The sequence below is a fragment of the Pteropus medius genome, unplaced genomic scaffold (genome assembly GCF_902729225.1).
Source record: "Pteropus medius unplaced genomic scaffold, Ma_sr-lr_union100, whole genome shotgun sequence".
In the NCBI taxonomy this organism is placed as follows: Eukaryota; Metazoa; Chordata; class Mammalia; order Chiroptera; family Pteropodidae; genus Pteropus; species Pteropus medius.
In genome coordinates, this window is record NW_024349142.1 from 832,394 (window position 1) to 853,225 (window position 20,832).

General features: G+C 41.2%; 1 protein-coding gene across 1 annotated transcript; it reads right to left on the reverse strand.

Annotated features, from left to right (window-relative positions):
- Positions 1-1,023: 1,023 nt before the first annotated feature.
- EDDM13 (epididymal protein 13) lies at positions 1,024-19,009 on the reverse strand. The gene is made up of 6 exons (XM_039880657.1): positions 18,925-19,009; positions 7,326-7,352; positions 6,539-6,565; positions 4,697-4,890; positions 2,500-2,537; positions 1,024-1,051 (listed from the first exon to the last, which is right to left on the reverse strand). Exons 1-6 carry the CDS (start codon positions 19,007-19,009, stop codon positions 1,024-1,026), a joined length of 399 nt encoding a protein of 132 aa, XP_039736591.1.
- Between the last annotated feature and the right edge of the window lie 1,823 nt (positions 19,010-20,832).

Genomic DNA, 20,832 nt, shown 5'->3' on the forward strand with positions numbered 1-20,832 from the left:
ATGAAACTTGTTTATGAATTAGTTACAACAGGGTTTCACTAGGATAAAGGATATGGTACCATCATTTTTACCTAACATCTACAAGGAGTCAGCCTTCCCTTTCATTTGTCATCAACTTACTGTATGTTTTCTGTGCCTTTTAGTAGTTTCTTTTTATTTATTTATTTGTACATGAATGCTATAAGAAAAGACAACAGCTTCCTGGGAGCCCAGTCAGATCTACTTGTGTGAACACAGCCACACTCACTCCCTCTTTAATTAAGTTTAGTTGACTTGAGAAGTCAGAGGAAGCTTCTTCTTTTGGAATTTTTTAGATGCCCATTTAGCCATTGGAGCTGAAGCATGTACAATTACCCACTGAGGAATAGAGTATTTCCTTATTAATTGCTTTCCCCCAAGGGTGGCAGAAAAGGCTATGTCTTCAGAGCCTTCTTTCCTCAGTAGGAAACCCTAAATCTTTATACCAAAAAAAAAAAAAAAAAAAAAAAGTAGAGCCTTTGGAATGAGTCAAACCTGAGTCAAAAATCAGCTCTATCACTTGTGTGACCTTGGACAAACTGTCAATCCCTCCGAAGCCCTACTTTTCTTCATAAAGGCAGGCAGAATAATAGAACTTCTTTATACGTTGTTGCCAGAATTAAATGATATATACAATTCTTGGCACCCCTGCCACCTTACACATTATTAATTCTCAGTGTTGGGTGATGGAAGAACTGAGCGTTCAGCCATTTCAACATGCGTACATTTTATTATAGAAACAGTGAAGAAATGTTGAAAGACATCTGGAAGAGAAGTTTTGAGGAAACCCCTGCAGATGTTCACTCAGCTACTCTCTGGGCCCATCTGCTCACGGCCCTCAGAGACACCTTCCTACTGCGCCTCTGGACAGACAGGTGTTCTTCCTCAAAGGACCCAAAGCCTTACCCTCCAAATTGGCAGTCCAGGGGACAGATTGGTTTCTTGGGAGGTGAGACTACCTGGGAGTTAGAGGACTTGTGAAGGTTGAGCTGAGGTAGAGGAGGGTCAATAAAAAGAACAGCAGGGGTCATTTCTAAGGAAGGGAAGAAAAAAGGGAGAAATTTATTTGTGCATCAGTTTGCATCCCAGACCACTCTCTTTACTCACTATGCTCCACTCATTCTGTCTCTCCAACGCATCAGCTATTCCACCACATGGAACACTCTTCCTACATCTCAGCCAGGTGGCCCTTCCCCATCACTCAGTACAAATACCTTCTCTTCAGTGAGGGGTTCTTCTGAATACCCAGTAGAAAGCTCCTCTCTGCCACAGCACTCTGTTTGGCCTAATGGAAATCTCATATGATCGCTAGTTTTCTCTTGCCCTCCCACTAGAGGGTGACCTCCATGAACTCAGGGACTTCCTCTGCTGCAGCCCCACTGTACCCCCATCCTGGCACACTGAATCATGCAGGGTTAGTGCAGGGAGCAAATATATAAGATTTGCTCTGAGCACTGGAGTCTCGGGGACAGAGAAAGTAGACTTCTTGCTCCCAGAGGGGCTCACAGTCTAGTGCAGAGGTCTACAAATTACAGCCCAAGGGCGACTCCAGCCTCCACCCCTTTTTATAGGTTTTTTTAAATTGTAGTAAAACCCACATAACATAAAATTCACCATTTTAACAAATCTAGGATCCATGAAAGAGTAGTTGCTCAATAAAAATTTACTGAATGAGTTCTTCAATAAGTTGAACAGAATTACCAAATGACCCAACAATTTGACTACTAGGTATGTACTCAAAAAAATTGGAAACAGTTGTTCAAACAAAAACTTGTACACAAGTGCTCATAGCAGCATTATTCACAATAGTCAAAAGGTGAACACAACTCAAATGTCCTTCAGCTAGTAAATGGATAAATAATTGTGGCATATCCATTCACTGGAATACTATTCAGCAATGTAAAAGAATAATGTACTTATGCATGCTACAACCTGGATGAACCTTGAAAACATTATGCAAAGTGAATAAAGTCAGACACACAAGGCCACATAGTATATGACTCCATTTCTATAAAATGGCCAAAATAGGTAAATCCATAGAGAGAATAGATTAGTGGTTGCCAGGGGCTGAGTGGAGGGACTACTTATGGGTACAGGGCTTTCTTTTGGGATGCTAAAAATTTTCCAGAGCTAGATAGTGGCGATGGTTGCACAACATTGTGACTGCATCAAATATCACTAATAGTAAATTCACGCTATTTGTATTTTACCACAACTTTAAAAACCCAACATAAAATTTGAGAGAATTTATAAATGAATTCCTACAGTTCTCCATGTCTTTATCATTTGTAATTCTCTTCACTGGCCATGTTAGTGGCTTGAGATTAAAAGTGATGAAACTGGGATTTTTCATATAATTCTGTGATCCTACAATTGGAGTGTCTAAACCCACCTTAGGTTCCCTACTCAAACACTAGGCAGTTGGAACCAAGCCTTCTCACCCCAGTAGTGGACAAAACCCTCTTCCCTGCCATAACATACCTGATGTCCACTTCTGGGTTACAGTAGTGACAGTAACACTGGGAGATTGATGAAGGAGTGAACCGGAAACAGAAAGAAATGGTAGGGGTGAGGCAAGTCAACTTCTCTCCTTCCTTTTCTCCCTACTCCTTCTTTCTTCCTTTCCTGCCTACCTCTCTTTCCCCCTTCTCTCTTGTTGCAATATCCGGTGGTCTTGATGATTTATCTAGCCTCACCTCTCACTGCTCCCATGTTCTGCCCCATCTTCTAGCCAGTTCTCCCAACCCTCATAAGTGACACCGTCCTCATCACTACTGACATTTGACCCATCTTGATCCATTCTGTTGTGAGAGCTGTCCTATGCAATGCAGGATATTTAGCAGCATCCCTGGCCTCTCCCACTAGCACCTCTTCCTCCAGTCATGACAACCAAAAATGCCTCCAGACATTGCTGAGTGTTCCCTAGGTGGTAAAGTCACCTCCATTTGAGAACCACTGGCCTAACCCATGTCTCAAGCCCAAGCCTGGGCCTACCCACTCCATTAGCACTTCTTCTTGAACTGCTGCTACAAGGCCCTCCTCATCTCCATACAATCACCAATATTATCCCGCCCAGGCCACTCGGACCACCCTCTCTCAGTCCTTCTGCTTCCATTGTTGCCTTGATTCCAACTCACTGCATGCTACAGTACCAGAGCTATCCTTTCACACCTCAAATCAATCTCGCCTACGGGCTTGCCACCAAACTTAAGATGAAATTTTCCATCTTGCCAGGGTCTATGTGGCCCCTTCATGATCTGGACACCCTCTCCCCCTCTTCACTCATATAGATTTTGTTTTAGTTCCTCAAGGTCACACATTTCTGCCTTGGCGTCTTTGCCTTACATTGTCACTTTGCTCAGGACATGGTCGCTTGAGCTATCTCCAAGCAATTCTCAAGGCAGTCTCCTTCTACTTGTTCATTTCTCCATCTCAATATTGCTTCCCCAGACCCCCACTGGCCTACCTGCTCTGTGATATCCCCCTGATTCATTTCCTTTTCTGAAGCTCACCACATGTTTCATTTCTGTTCCCCTGCCTCTATCATGTGAGCTCCATGGGCCCGGGAACCTTAAGGGTTTTGTTTTCCTGAGTCCCCACCATCCAGAATGGGATCTGCTACACTTGTACATTTTGAGGCATGAATGCATGCATGAGTGAATGACTACTGGCCATTTCTTGCAAGTAATGCTTCCATACTTCTACTCCCATGCCTCTACTCCTATACTTCTACTCTCATGCATATCATGTTTTCTCTTTCTGGAATGCTTTTCCTCCCCCCACCCCTTTGATTGGCTAAGTCTGTACCAAATGGAGCAGAGATGGCATCTCTTTCAGGAAGCTTTTCAGGAGTTTATTTTCTCCTTGGGCTTAGATAAGAGCTATCATCTGCTTCTCTAACAGAGTGATGCCTATGAAACACTCCCACTTAGTGATTTGGTTATCTCTTTTGATGCCTGTCACCTTACAAAATATGATGTATTTAAAGGGAGTTTAATCATCAGCATCTCCATAAAAACAGTAAATACTTGGTTCTTAAGAGCAATGAACAATAAACTCTTATTTAACACGATTTTACTGATCTGGTGGTTTTAACTTTGCTTTTTCTGGCGTTTTGACAAAACATACCTATCTAAATAGGCCCTAAATTAAGAGGGGGAGGAAGAGGGAAGAGAGGAGATGGGAGGGAGAGGGGAAGGAGATTACCAGTGTAAAGGTAAATGCAAATAAAAAAAATTTATTCATGGAGCAAGAAAGAAAGAGAGAAAGAGAACGTGGGATGGAGGGAGGGAATAAATGAGTGGTAGTATTTCATAGGAATCTCTGAGACTGCGTTAGTACAGAAGAGAGTGGCTCCTATCCAAGTCTGAGGATGGAGAGAGGGATAAGAGAGAGGGAAGAAAAAGGACGAAAGGGAAAGAAGGAAGGAAGGAAGGAAGGAAGGAAGGAAGGAAGGAAGGAAGGAAGGAAGGAAGGAAGGAAGGAAGGAAGGAAGGGAAAAAAAGAGAGGAAGAAGGAGGGTTAATTTGATTTAGGGAGGCAGTCTCCCCTCCTATACTTTATTTGTTTGGTACCTTGCTTCCTTCCTCCTTTCTTCTATGCTCTCCTTCCCTCTCATTCCTCCCATTCCCTCTTCCATTTACCCTCCTCCCTCCTTAGGTAACAGGCTCCTTCTTACCCAGTCTCCTTTATTGTAGGACACAAATAAGAAGGTGACCATCATGTAGGCACATTTCAACAGGTTCCATTTGTTCCTTTTCTTGGGTGGTTTCTTGGTGGGGATAGTAGTTGGGAGAAGCTTAACTGGGAGAAATAGATGGAAATGACTAACACTGAAGGCATTCCCTCCCCGTCTAGAAATTCCTGCTCTTTCTGAATCTCCCTTCCCAGCACAGATCTCCCTTCAAACTCCATGCCCATATCTCTGCATGCCTCCTGAACTGAAATGTTGGTCTATCATTGCTGGGTTCCTACAACCTCTCTTCTTCATCCCCAAGGCACCAGCCTCACCAGCTGTCCTGTTGACTACTGTTGTTTCACCTTCCTACTCCATACTTCCTCTCCCTCATACCATCTCCCACAGGGCCTGACCATGTCACCTCCTTGTTTCAAACCTAATGTGGTGTACAATTGTTTTTAGCCCACCCAACATTCTTTCCCTCTTTTTTCATTTTTCAAAATTTTTAAAATTTTTAAATTACAGTTGGCATACAATATTATATTAGTTTCAGGTATACAGGATAGTGGTTTAAATGTTTATGTAACTTATGAAGTGATCCCCCTGATAAGTCTAGTCCCCACCTGACACCATACATAGTTGTTATATTATTACTAACTATATTCCTCTGCTGTACTGGTTTTTCACTTTAATTTTTCATGAAAATGTTACACACAAAAAACTCAAAAGTATTACAAATAAACTGTTAAATTTAAGTACAAAATGGAGACCAGACTTGAAAATTCCCTGAGCAGAAAAAAAATGTTTTAAGCCATGTAAGCCAAACTAAACCTAGCTTATTTCATGAACATAATTGAAACTTAAGTTATTTCTGATAATCATAAAAGAAACTTGTAACCTTTTCAAAAAACGTTGAGATAATTACTTTTAAGCAATCCCCTGCCACCTGGAAACCTCCATTGTAATAACCATCATTGTAAAGAGTGAACAGCTTCCTCATTTTCACTTTATTAGCCATCCTGTAATGTCATATTCATGAGTTTCATGCCAGTTTTGAATTTGAAAGCTCTGAGTTCAGGAACTTTTTTTACACGAACAATAAACCTTTACTTAATACTATTTTATTGATCTAGTGGTTTTAACTTTGCTATTTCTGGATTTTTGACTAAATACACCTGTCTAAACAGGCCCAAAATAAAAAAATAGAACACTGACCAGGGTAAATGTGAATCAAAAAAGAAAAAAAAAATTAATGTTCACTGTTCTGACTTTTTATCTTCCTTCCTTCCATTCTCTTAAATGTGTGCAGTTAAGATGATAAATTTCCCTCTAAGCAAAGCTTTGGCTGAATCCTCCAGAGTTTGATAGTGATATTCTTACTGTCATTCAATTCAAAATTCTCATTTTTTTTCTGATTTCTCCTTTGGCCCATAAGTTATTTAGAAGTATATCTATTAATTTGTAAGTTTGGATTATCTAATACTTTTTATTGGTGATTATAGCCTAATTCCATTATACCCAGAAAGATACTTTAAATGACTTCAATCCAAAATGGATTGAGGCTTGCTTTATAAACCAACATATAGACAACTTTGGAAAGACAAAAATTTCATGTTTAACAAACTCATAAATAGAATCACAGAATAGTGGTTACCTATAAGGGGTGGGGGGAGGATGAAGAAGGTAAAGCATGAAGAAGGCAAGGTGGTCTGAATGCTTTGGATGTCCTTCAAAGGACATCCCCTCAGGTACTGAAGCCCTGACCTTGGTTACTTGAGATATTCACTTTTTTTGTAACCCAGACTGAAGGAACTCATAGTCCTCTAGATTCCATGCACTTACCTTCTTCCTTGCAGTCATTTGTTTCTTCTAAAGATGGAGGAAGGGGAGGAAGAGGAGGAGGAAAAAGAGGAGGAAGAAGAGGAGGAGGAGGAAGAGGAGGAGGAAGGGGAGAAAAAAGAAGAGGAGGTGGAGTAAGAGAAAGGAAGAAAGAAAATCATTAACAAATTGTGAAATGGATGGAGACCAAAATAACAGTGCTCTAGATGCCCTGGGATGAAAAGAGAAGGGAATGCAACTCACCTCCTTGCTTCCCTTGACCCCAGGCCCTCTCCTGCTTCATGGCCTCTGCACATGCTGTTCCCTCTGCCTGGAATACCCTTAACCCTCATACACATAACTGGCTCTCTCACCTCCTTCAAGTCTGCTGAAATGTCACTTTCCCTGATCACCCTTTCAAAACATATCAACCTCTCCCACACTGCATTTTTGCCACCTTTACCCTACTATCTGCATAGGACTTTTCAGTGTCCAACAGATTTAACCTACATTTTTTCTTTCTCTTCTAATTGGTTCCATCTGGATACAGATTTTTGTCCATTCTATTTTCTGCTATATCTCTAACATCTAGAACAGGACTTAGAACAGAGCAGCTAATATTAATTAGTGTTTGTTGTTGGATGAATGAAAAAATATTAAACATTTATGATGCTAATGATAATGATGATGACAATGAGTGTAAGATTTGATGATATCTAAAGTCTCCTTTAACATAAAAAAAACTAATAACTCTATTTCTGTGTACAGGAGCAAAAACAAACAGTGGGGTCAAATAACAGTTACCACTTACCACTTAACACTTGGAGGCTCAGCAAACCTATGGAAAACAATATTCAAACAACATATAACATACAAATTGAATTACAAAAGGCAGCATAGTAAACACCCCTAGACCAACAGCTTCAATAAGTTCACCTCAAGCTATCTCTCACCTTTTCTCACTGCCCCTCCCTGAGGACATTGATTCCTATTGTATCATAACTATTTGTCTGTCTCTCCCATCAAACTATGAGTTTATATGGTGGTACAGCATATCAGCTTCATTTTTTGGGTTTCTGCCGCCCTCCATGGTTCTGGCATACGCTAAGTGTTAAAGAATGTTTTCGCCAAAAAAACTTCTCCACCAAAATCCCCAGGCATGCACAGAGTGAAATATTCACCTAGGATCTCTGATGTTGCCCATCCAGAAGGAAGTATGGTTTGGAGGCAAGACCATGATCACAGACAAATTCCAGGATGTTGAGTCCAAGGGACCATGAGAGATGAGACCATAAGTAGGAAAAAAAATCACATGATCAGAAGGCAGGCGATTGGGAGTAAATGGCAGCAGAGCCCAGGTGGGTCATGGTGAGCAGTTAGGACTTATGGCAAGGAACCAGGGGAGACCACCAGATGCTTTGTTATATGGGTCAGAGGCGAAATCTAATGACTTAAATGGCTTGCATTGGTTGGGAAGGCAGCCACCACTCCTTCTTCATGTACCTAGTGTCACCATTTGACATACCTTACATACCTCAGACGAATAATGCCTGCCTTGTGAAGAAGTTTTGGGGGGAATACATAACATAATATGTTAAAGTTTCTGCTTCTGGTGCCTGGTGCCTAGGAAACTCTTAAAGACTTTAAATTATGGTCATCATCATCATTATCATAATATTGTCCTTATCCCTGACTTGAAAAGGAGGTTGGTTCTCCTGAGGTACCCCATCTTTCTGAAGGGGAAGGTAATGCAGATTTTTTTCCAGTCTCTAGGCTAAAGAGGAAAATTACCTGAGAGATAATCCATGGCTAGGAATAGACCTTTGCACAAACATAAGAAAGCAAACATGGCAGAAGGAGGGAGGGGCAGGGATGGGAAAGAAGAATCTTACGTTTCAATACTGATGAGATGTGAGCAGCAAGGAGGAGAAAATCCAGTAGGAATCATTGACATCAACAGAAACAGAGGGGAGAGGACAAGAAAGGTATTAATGACTCCTTCTTAGCTCATTTCACCATGGTGGTTCTCAAGAGAGTCTCACGTAGGAGGGAAATCTCTCAGATTTCATGGGATTGGCTGTGAGCTGAGGTGGGTGATTCTAGATGCTTCTACTGTACTTGTCTCTTTGGATACACATTCATCCAGGTGGCCAGAATCCCCAGGTACCTGATTTCCTTGGGTATTCATCCCATTTGGTCATGAACCCACCTACATCCCAGACACACTCTTGATATTTTCCATTCAATCTCAGGGTGTGTGGACCCAAGCAGCTCATTCTGAGCCTCATTCAGAGGTGGAGACAGTAGATTGGGACCTCCCTTAGCAGAGGATCTCTTGTAACCTGGTTCTTAAATTGAGAAGAACCCCCAAACCCCCTTCTCTTTCTTGTTTTCTCTTCTTTCCAACATCTAAAAACATCCAAGTTACCCACAGAAAAAAAAAGAAATAACTTACTTTTCACTGGAGGGTGCAACAGAATCAGAAGTAAGAAGTCCACATGGAAAAGAGTGAGCAAGAGAACAGGATCAACCTTCACACCCACTGGTACATTCCATTATTCTTCATTAAATATTCTTCAAATGATTAAGTTTTTATCTGTACTAATTATAGATTCACAAAATATTGCAAAAATAGTACAGAGGGGTCCTGTGTACCCATTGTCCAGCTTCCCTCAGTGGTAGCATCTTGCCAGTAAGTTGACATGGCATAATACTGTTATCGACCTTACTCAGATTTCACTAGTTTTTTTCATGCACTCATTTTTTGGTACTTTATTAAATATTCATCAATCTCACAGTCATAGGGAGGCTCTCTTAAAATAATGACATCATTATCTTGCTTTATAAATGAAAGAAGAAAGATTCATAGTCACTGAGGGTGTTTAGTTTAGAATATCCAACTAGTGATCCAAAGCAGGTGAATACCATTGAATCACCACCTCTCCATCTCAAGAGGAGAGGGGAAGCAGGACTTGAGATGAAAGATCTGCAATTGCATTTGTCTACTGCACCTGCATGCTGGAGCTAGTTCACAAAAGACGATGGTTAAATTTGGGGGGACTTTACAAGCTGGCTGTGAAACCATTAATAGCTTGAAACCAATCATAGTTAAAGTATTTACACCATAGAAATTGGCAATTGCTCCAAATTAGGGCTCCCTTCCCCACCCATCACACACAGAGATGTCTGTTAAACTTCTACCAGCCTGCCACAGCTTCCATTCTTCACTGGAGTCTGTTAGCACTGATTATACTCCTGACCCCAGGCCAATGTCTAAATGCCAGGGCCCATCCACAGAATTTTGGAGGAGTTTCCATGCTTAGAAGGCATTCCGAGAAGGTAATCTCAAGGACACAAACCCAAGACTATCATAGTACTTACTTTCTTCTTCTGTCCTATCTGGAGGTGAGAATGCAGGGAGCCAGGTTCCAATGAAGGTGCAGAGTAAAGAGAGAAATCAACATTAAGGCTGGGATCCTAGACCCTCACCAAGGAAGTGTCCCTGACCAGTCAGAGGAAAGCAGAGGCAGAAGTGCTACCAGAGATGAGGCAGATAAGACTCACATTTTATCATGTAGTTCATCTTTCTCTCTAAATAATATAGATGAGACATCCATCATGTGCATGGTATGGAGGACACATGGAAAGCTACGTGAGCAAGGTCCCAATGCACAGGGAATGTCAGTGAGCTGAGTCTAGTCAGAGAAGCAGGAAACAGAGTCATACACTGAGCACTGAGTACAGGTGGGATGTGTGTTTCTGGGTAGACCTGCAGGATACAATGGGAACCTATAAAGGCGATAGTTGCTGACTTTTGCGGGGGGTACCAGGGAAGGCATCTTACAGGATTCGTTGCTGGGTCTGAAACCTGAAAGATGAGTAGGGGTTAGCCAGGTGAAAACATCTGGAAAGGGAGAGAGAAAAGCACCCCAGGCAGAGAGAACAGTGTAGACATGGTGTTGGGTGTGAACGTGTCCATATGGAGTTTTGGAAGGATCGAGAGAGACTCTCCGTGGGGCACAATAGTAGAAGATGACTGTGGCACGAGAGTATCTAGAGCTAGAGAATGCAGGAAGTTGAAAGGTGCTTTATGTAATTCTTGTTAGTTGCCACTTTGCCTTTGATGCACTGTTTCTTTCCAGCGCTCAGTTTCCCCATTTGTATCCTGAGTCAGATAATCTCCAGACCCGTAAGTCCATGACTGTCCTGGACCACCTCAACTCCAGGTCAGAGGTCTAGGTATTAGGTTATTATGCCTAATCATGATTATATTACATTGATCTTGGGCTTCATGGCCATTTCACATGTGGAATAAAAAGCATGTTTTGCTTTTTTATAAAATCTAGCTGCCTTTTGAGGAGCGAGGTTCTGGTTCACAGAAGGCTGACATTTATGAGTTAGGTGGATTATTTGAGAGTGGACATTAGGGAGAGCTGAGTAATTCAGCCTGTTAGAAGAAAGAGAGAGATGAGGAGTGAGCAGATCTACTTGAGTGGAGAAAGTCATCTACTCAGGGTTGTCACTACTCTTGACACTCTAATCCGGTTATCATGAATATGAACAGATTCCTTGTGGGAACCAGTGAAGGAGAGTGCTGCTTTCAGAGTAAGGAGAAAACAGACAATTCAAAGTGGAGAGAACACTCAGAAATTGTTATCTCATAAGTAGCAGAAACCATAAAGAGGGCTTTGGACTCCAGAATCCATGAAATGGTGGGTTGAGGAAGTTGAACCAATTTTAATCAGCTCTCTAGTACCTGAGTTTTTAATATATTTTTTTCTTAACATCATATTGCTAGCCCTACTTTAAGGGGAAGAAGACAGACTTTTCCCTGGTCCATATGCTGGCAAAGAATGGAGCTGGGTTGAAACTCCAGGCACATCTGTTTTGACAGCCTAGCTGACATTCCCTCTATTTAGATCTCTAGATCCAGGTGCCTTCTATGTAGCAGAGTCTGAACTGTGGTTATGGCCAAGATCTCAAGTGGACACAGGTTCAGCTTTAACTCCCACATGGTGATAAAGTGATTCCTTTTACAATTCTTTCTAGAAGAGAGAATGTTTCAAAATGATGCTGACATGTTGACAACACCTCTCTAATCATCCTTTCTACCAAAGAGAGAACAGCTTCCAGACAAAGAGTCTCAGCAGAAAACAGTATCACATTATAATTTATTAACATTTTGTTTTCGTTATACTTATTTTTACAGTTGTCTCTTCCTTATAGCAAAGGATATTGGCTTTATACTTACTCAAGTGGTAAAGACTTTCCTTTTTGGGCATATCTATTTAAGTAAAATACTGAGGCCATTTAAAGAAAAATATAAATGATAGCATTGGTAGTACATGGATGTGACAGGGACACCTATTGGGGTTCAGTCTATCTGTGAAAAATGAGGACTCATTTTTTTCCAGTCATCCCATTAACAAAAATCAAAAAGGTAGATAATACCTTATGTCGCCAAAAGTGTGGGGAAATAAGCATCCTTGTAGGCAGTTGATGAAAGTGTAAATTTGCTAAACCTCTGTCCAAAGATAAAATGCCCTCTGACCCAGTCATTTCCCTTCTAGGAATTTATCTTACAGATATGTATATACAAAATAAGAAAAGCAATGACTGTACAGGATGTTCCTTGTAGCATTGTTTGCAATGGAATAAAAATGAACTGAAATCAAAACATATTGGAGAAAAAACAAAACATCCATGAACAGGAGATTTGTTAACTTACATAAGCATGAATAAAATATTATTCAGGTATTTGAAAGAAAGAGGTAAAATTCTAGTGCTGAAATGCATATTTTTAAATCAAAAAGTTGAGAATATACATATACGTGTGTGGATATATCTTGTAAGAATACACAAGAGACAGTAATGGTGGTTGTTTCTAGAGAGTAGAACTGGAAATGAGATGAAGAGGAAGATTTTTGACTCACATCTTATGTTTCCTCAGATTTTCCCATGTGCATATACTATTTTTATAACTTAAAAAATCTACAACATAATAATTATTAGGTAAAATTTCTAGCTCTAATGTTACATACTAATAAAGATTTCTATTACCTCAAAGCTCAAAGAAACGAAATATGATTGGATACTATCCGAATGGTTCTTCCAAAATAAATCAATAAAATCTAAATTAAATAAATGAATAAAATGTTCATTTTAACTGAATAAGTAAAAACATAACTGACTCCATAAGTCTGTATTCCCTTGTAGACAGGAGAAAAGAAGTACCAAGAAAAAGAGAATACTCACACTTACCATCCACAGACAACCTGCTCATCATACCTGAAGAAGAAGACAAACCAAATGATGTGCAAATGCAACAGGAAGAAATATCCCTAATTAATACAGTTATCCAGTTCAACAGATTTAACAAAATCTCTTCTTTGGAAAGTATAGCTATGATGCCTCAGGCACATTTTATGGTTCCCTCAATATTCTCACTGTCCCTTTTCCCAGCCCCACCATTATTAGCAGGCATCACTTGTCTCTCATCTAATTTAATTTTTATTTATTTGTCTCTGTTCTCCACTAATTTCTGAGTTCTTCAAGAGTGAGCATATCTGATCCATCTTTGGGTTTCCATCACCCAAGCATGAGTCCAGGTATATATTAGATGCTCAGAAATTCTTGCTCAAAGTTTCCCACCCAAGTTCATAGTACAAGGTCACCATGAGTGTGGCAAGGTATTTACCTAGGATTCCTGATAGCAGCCCATCCAGAAGGAGAGTCAGCATGAAGGTCAAGGTTACAGACATGGTAAAGAATGGTGGGATCAGGAAGTCACAGAGATGAAGCCATAAGAAGAAAACCAAAAACAAGATCAGATGCTGGGCTCTGGGGACAGGTTGGCAAGGACAGTTCACAACAGGTCGTGATGAGTGGCTAGGGACTAAGACTCAGAACCCTGTGACATTCTGGGGAGTCTCTGCATTTCATTTCAGGAAGAGCTTAAGTGAACTGGGACACAGTCACAGACCATTCTTCAATCATGCTTGGAAGCAAGGAAGGAAGTATGCTTCACTGACTCTGGAAAGAGGTGCCAAGGTCTTTACTACTACTGACTTCACATCAGCCCTCTTAGATCAAAGAATTGTTCCCATGTTGCTGGTGGGGATAACTGAAGCTCCATGAAATTATGTAGTTTACAAAGATTCATAAAGCTGATGAGTGAAAGTACAAGCACTGAAGCTCAGGTCAATTTGATTTCCTCTATAAACCCTCCAGTTCCCCATCTACAAAATGAGAATATTAATACCAATTATGGGGTTTGAGTCAGACTCTGTATGCACTGAAGGATTCTACTACGTTTGTCGGTGGAAATTTTTGTATTCACGTAGCTCACAAAACCATCTTCTATATCACTTAAAGTTATCAGGTGGTAAATACCTAATGTTGTCAGGAATATAGGTGTGAGATTAAATGGTTGATATCCAAGTTATAAATTTTGCTGACTAGGTGATCTTGGGCTGGTCACTGAACTCTCCATGCCTCTGCAAAATGCCTCTTCAGTTGGAGCCATGGTGAAAATGAAGGAAGATAATGCTAAGAACATGGAGTTCTTAGTCTAATTTCTCAAGGTAAACATTCAGTAAATGTTAGAAATAGTAACATGATGTAAGTCACAACAGTATAATCATCATCATCATCATCATCATCATCATCATCATCATCATCTTCCTACATAGGGATGATTGTGTGCATATGTGTGTAGTAGGGGTAGGGGATAGAAACAGAAAGAAATATCGAATGCTGGTTTTGGGTGAAAAGTGTTTCACATCTATGATTGCATTTAATCACATGAAGTAGGTACAGAGAGGCAAAATGACTGCTCCAAGATTGTCCCGCTAAAAAGGAGCCGCCAACCTGGGTGTTGTGGAGACAGTTTGGAAGAAGAGTCAGAGACTGGAAATGTGTTATTTACATGGATAAGGGAGAGGAGGAATGGCAATGCTAGCATCCCCCACCTCTGTCTCCATGGCTATTTATAAAGTTTCCCTACAATGCTGGCTTTGTAATTTATTAATAGTTACTATCAGGTTAGTAAATACAAGCTACAGCCAACTCCCACATTCAGCCTCAAAGCCACCACCGTGTTCTCAGCTATTTCTTCTCAAGTATCTTTTTCTTATCCTCTAAAGTATCCTTTTCTAGTCCCTAGAGCAAGAAGTCTCAGAATCGGTCGGGTGTGTGCACCCTCCCTTGTGTGCAAGTCTACATCTGCTTCTGATGTTCTTATTGCTCCAAGCACCAGACATTCTGCTAGGAAAATTCTGAACTGCAGGTGTTTCTTACAACACCTGGGCTCTGAAGACAGAGGTGCATGATGCTGAGCCTATGCCCTTTCTACTGGTTATCATCCTACTTCTTGACTTAGCCTCTTGCCTACCCGACTTGCAAACTCAATCATAAAGCTGTGGTTTCATTTCATCAAACTGGTTGTAGAGGAAGAAAGATGCATTGAAGGTCAACAGAAATTTCCTATCAGACAAAGGCAATCAGAATCTAAAGGGAGAGAGACGGAACAAGTCTTACCTTTCAGCACTGTCGACATGCAAGCAGCAGGAAGGAGAAGACCGATGGTGGCCGATGGGGATATTTTCCCAGTAAAGATTCAGAGAGAATATGAAATGAATGAAATCATCCTTTGTATCCCATGTTACCCCATAGTTCCCGAGACAGGATAGGGAACCAGAATGAGAAGCTGTGACCCATTTCATTCTATGAGCCCTGGACCCCTTTGGAGGCACATTTATCTCAGAAGTCAAGAAACCCTGGGTATATCGGTTGCCTGGGTCATCCAAGTCTTCCCCACTCCACCTAAATTTTGGGAGGTTGGCAGAAGGAGGGTCTCCATAACAACCAATCACCATTTCCACTTCTCAACTGGATACCAGAGTGGTTAATACTTGGAAAAGAGGGAGGCTTATCCACTCTAAACCATGTCTTTCTCATCTAAAATCCACCAATGAATATACACAATCCGATCCAATTCAGTTGTACATTTTAGAGCAGAAGGTAACCGATCCTACTGATAATCTGATCAAAGCTATGAAGCCCATATCCCCAGAAAACCACACAGGTTCTCTCTCTCATACCCAGTCTCACACAATTACAGAGACTTGCTGACCTCTCCAAAGTCCATCCAGTTTCCCCCCAGGAATCTGCAGACTCTGGGTTTGGAGCTCGTATTAGAATTGAGAGCATCTTTGAATCTACCCAGGTTGAATGGTGGTTAGCAGTTTCGCCTCTCCTTTTTGTCCCTTTCTTCTCTGGGTTGAAGGGCTCCCTATTCCAGTAGGAAGCAAGAGATAGTACTTACATTTGACTGGAAGGGACAATAGAACAAGGAGTCAGTGAATCAGCATGGAAAATAAAAGCAAGGAAGAGTAGGGTTAATATTAACATTATCCACCTCAATTTCACATGCATTTCTTTATGCCTTCATTTTCCTGCCCATTGTATGGGGAGGGATTTCATGAGAGACTATTTTTATGTAGTTATCACCACACAAAACTATTAGTTATGTTCTTCCCCCAAGACAAAACCTGTGTCCCACCTTTCCTCCACAATTTCCTGTATAGTTTTAAGATCCAAAGGAATCTAAAAGGAGTTAGCTATGGGAATACAAACTTAGAGTTTCCACAGTTCTTACTTTTTTCTTCAACTGCGACTGGAAGCAAAGGTGTTAGCCATCGGATCCAGCAGGAGTAGGAAGCAGAGAGCAGAGAGAGAATTTAGCATTAGACTGAGATTACTGCAATGACCAAGGAGACCAGAGCTGGATATGTCACTGGAGACCAGCTAACCCACCAACTTGTATCATCAAGGCCACTTGAGTCCATCCATTCATCCAGCCATCATTCATGCATCATCCATCCATCATTTATTCACTTATCCATTCATCCGTTATCCATCTATCATCCATTCATCATTCATCCATCACCCATCCATCATTTATTCATTCATTCTTATCCATTCATCCATTATCCATCTATCATCCATTCATCATTCATCCATCATCCATCCATCATTTATTCACTTATCCATTCATCCATTATCCATCTATCATCCATTCATCATTTATCCATCATCTAACCAACTAACATTCATTTGGTACATACTCTGGACACCAGTGTATGCTGGCTCTGGGGATTCAAATGAATTAGACTGAGCCCTAGCCCTGTGAGCATTTGCAAGACTGGCTGGGGAGAGAGCTACTGGTACAGAAGTAAACAAGACATACCTCAGGCTGTGCTCTCATGGAAGCTGTGACCTCTGGATGTCATGAATATTATACAGGCTATTCGGACTTGGCATGTCCAAAAGATAATTTGTGGTCATCGCCCTCCCACCCATCAAAAATTAATGTTTTTTTATTAATAAAAATAAATATCCATGAGTTCACACTGACATAAATAAGTACTTGAATAAACAAATGGGTGTGGGTGGGGGGAGAGAAGATTCAGCTCTTCCTTACAGAAGAATTCCAACTAATACATGTAGAAGGAAGAAGAGAAATAGAAAATCACCATTGTACAAACATGACAGTAATAATTTTTGCAGGCAATATCCACAGATGTATGCTAAGATTGGTGAGCAAATGTTTGAGGAGAAACAGGATATTTGCATAGTTTCCGACTATGTCCCCCTGGATATTTATTAATTACAAAGGGGCAAATAGTAACAGTGGAGACACTGGCAGATACCACCTTAACCAAGTGATCAAAGTTAACATCACGGGGAATGAGACATATCAACATTATGTAATCCCCAACAAAATGTACAAGAAGGGGCATAGCATCACCTCTGTGGTATTCCTGCCAAAAATGTAAAACCTCAATGTTATCACAAGAAAACTTATGACAAGCTCAAATTGAGAGACATTCTGCAGATATCTGACCAGGGCTCTTCAAAAGTCTCAAGGTCATGAAAGATGGACACACTTTAGTCACAGATTCCTAGAGGAAATCACAAGAGTAAGGAGATATGATAACTTGGTACCATGTGGGATGCTGGACTGGATCCTCAAATAGAAAAAGGACATTCGTGGAAAAACTAGTGAAATTGGAGTAAGGTCTATAATTCAGTTAGTAGTTCTGTGCTGGTATTCAGGTCTTGGTAAGACAGTAACATTAAAGGAAGTTGGGTGAAGTGTATTCGGGAACTCTGGCTGTCTTTGTGGCTTTTCTGTAAGTCTAAGATTACTTCGAAATAAAGTTTAAAACATTAGTTTGCTCCACAGTACTTTCCTATATCAGTTAAGGGAAACCTCAATCATCCAGTTGTAAAAAAAAAAAAAAAAAAAAAAAAAAAAAAAAAAAGAAAAAGAAAAAAGAAAGGAAAGAAAAGAAAAGAAATAAGAGTCTTTCCTCATCCATCCATCTCATCTGTCACCAACCTCCAGCATCTCAGCCATCATTCAATCCCATGAACTTGTGCTCCCAAATGCCTCACAACCTTCTACATATTCCTGCCTCCACCCTGATACTTGCAACAGTCTCATAACTGGGATCCTTGCTTCTATTCTGTTTCTTGTCTATTCTGTTCCCACTCAAGGGTAATTGTTTAACACATACACACACCTAAAATTCACACTCTCCTGATGAAAACCCTTTATTAGCTTCCTTTTGCACCTGTGATATCTATACCCTTAATATGACCCACAAGACCCTGTGTGTTCTGGTTCCTGCCTCCTCTCTGTTCCTCCTTGTAACATCCCCACTTGCCATGCCCCTCACCCCATCCACCATGCTCCAGACACACCACCTTCTCTCTGATCCATGCAGGGACCCAGCACCTTCCTGCCCCAGGACTTCTGCACGTACAATTTCCTTGCCCAGAACTAACTTCCCTAACTCTTTAGCTGGCTATCTCCTACATGTCGTTGAGGTGTCTCCTAAAATGTCATTTATCCAGAGAGCCCTTCTCTTAATTGCCACACTAGGGTGTGTTTACTTGTGTATCAGAGTGAGCGAGGATATAAAAACTCAACTTTGTGACAAGACTCTGGTCCTCTTCCCAACATATAGTGTCTTTATATTGTGGAGGTCTCGAGTCTCACTAGAACTCTGTGCCCCTACACAAACAAACTCATCAACAACATACAGCCATCCTGCGGGCTGGAGAGTCTTATGGGGCCCACTGGACCAGCAAGGACAATGAGGCTTGTTTAGGCAACGTGGCCCCGCCAGGCAGAGTCTGTGACAACACAGGATGCAGACGCAAGTCTGTCTATCTACAAGGGCAGCAGCCACGGTGCCCAGGACTCCTCTGTCCCACCATCCCCACCAAGGGAAAAGCATAGAGGAAGTCTGAACCTGAAACAAGGAGCCAAGTAACACTTCAGGAGCCAGTGCAAGGTCAGAAGAAGTGGAAGGGAGACCAGAAGCGGGTGCGGGCATTACCTTCCCGAGGAATGCAGGCTTCGGCCAGTCCCAGGAACAGCAGAATCGGCAGGGCCATCTTCAGGAGAGGCTCTGAGCTGTGCATGGCAGGGCCAGGGTTGGGGTAGATGTCCTCTTTCTAGGACAAACAGGACTCTACTCGTGCCTATTCTCTCAAATCCCAAGGGCAAAGCCAGCTGCCCACACAGGCCCTGTGGCAGACCTAGAGGACCAGCAGGCACCCAGACTTGTGCCCACGCCACCAGCTGCTGACATAGAACTGCTTCTTCTTGCTGGCAGCTGTTTATTGATCTTAAAGTGTCACTTTAGGATAATTTCAGGGTGAGCATACCTGCCATGCTAGGACCTGCAAGCCAAATTCTGCTTGTCTCCTGTTTTGGTGAAACCAATGAGCTAAGAGTGGTTTTTAGTTTTTAGTTTTTAACGGTTGAGGAGGTAAAAAGACAAAAGAATATTTCATGACATAAAAATGATAAGGAATTCCAGTTTCGGTGTCCATAAATAACATTTTATTGGAACACTCCCATTCATTTTGAAGTTGTGCCTGCTTTTCATGCTGCAGTGGCAGAGTACAGCAGTTGTGACAGAGACTGTCTGACCCATAGGCCTAAAACATTCATCATCTAGCCCTTTGCAGAAAAATGTTGTTGAGCTCGTCCTAGACAAATTGTAAATCTCAGAAAAACAATTGATCAAACAATGACGTGCCTATCAGAAATAAACGTTGTTTTCACACTCCCGTGTGTGTCCCCTCCCCAAGGGGTCTGCATTTATACTTCTCTCTAATACTAGCTGCGGGCCCTGAACAAATGATGTAGCCACTTTGTGCCTCAGTTTCCTCATCTGCAAAATGGGAACAATGGTATTTCCAACCTCATGGCGTTGTTGAAAAGATTGTGTATATATCTATAAAGCACATAGAACATTGCACAGTCTCTGTCCATATATTAAGAATGTAATATAAGGATATATCGCATATATACTACCTCTCAGCCCATGTGCACATGTGTCTTAAGAAGTGATCTTTTCATGCTTAAGCATTTAAAGTGCTTTATTATTTATGCATGATGCACATTGGACTTTTCTCCCAGATTTTAAATAGTCACTAGCCACAGAGTTTTGTAAGTAAGACTTTAACGCTTTTTTTATCATAAAAGTGAAGCATACTATAAAGAGATAGAGCACAAGGGAGTTTTAGGGCAGTGAGACTCTTCTGTAGAGTACCTTGATGGTGGCCACATGACATTGCACATTTGTCTAAACCCACAGAATGTACCACAGAGTGAACTCTAACAGAAACTGTTGACTTTAGTTAATAATAATGTATCAATATCCACTCATCAGTTGTAACAAATATACTACGCTATTGTAAGATGATAACAGGAAACTCTGGGTGTCCCAGATCAGGTGACAGCAGATCTGGTGTCTGGGGAGAGACCCTGCCTTGCCTGGTGGCCACCTTCTTATTGTGTCTTCATCCGGCAGAGGGCAGAGAGTGAGAGCAAGCTCACACGTCTCTTCTTATAAGGGCACTGATCTCATCATGAAGGCCCTCATCATCTCCTGAAAATGTCACCTCCAAATGCCATGTCACTGGAGATTCAAATGTTCACATATGAATGTGGATTGGACACACATGGTTAGTCTGTAACACACATATGAATGTTCACAGAGGCATTATTCACAAGGGCAAAAAGGTGGCAGTGACCCAAGTGTCCACCGATGGCTGAACAGATAAATGAAACATGGTCTAGCCATATACTGGGGTATTAATCAGCCACAAAAAGAAAGGGAGCACTGACACATGCTATGACATGAATGAGCCAGGGACACATGGTGCTAAGTGGAAGCAGCCAGATGTGAAAGACAATAGTCTATGGTCGCATTTATGCGAAACATCTAGAATAG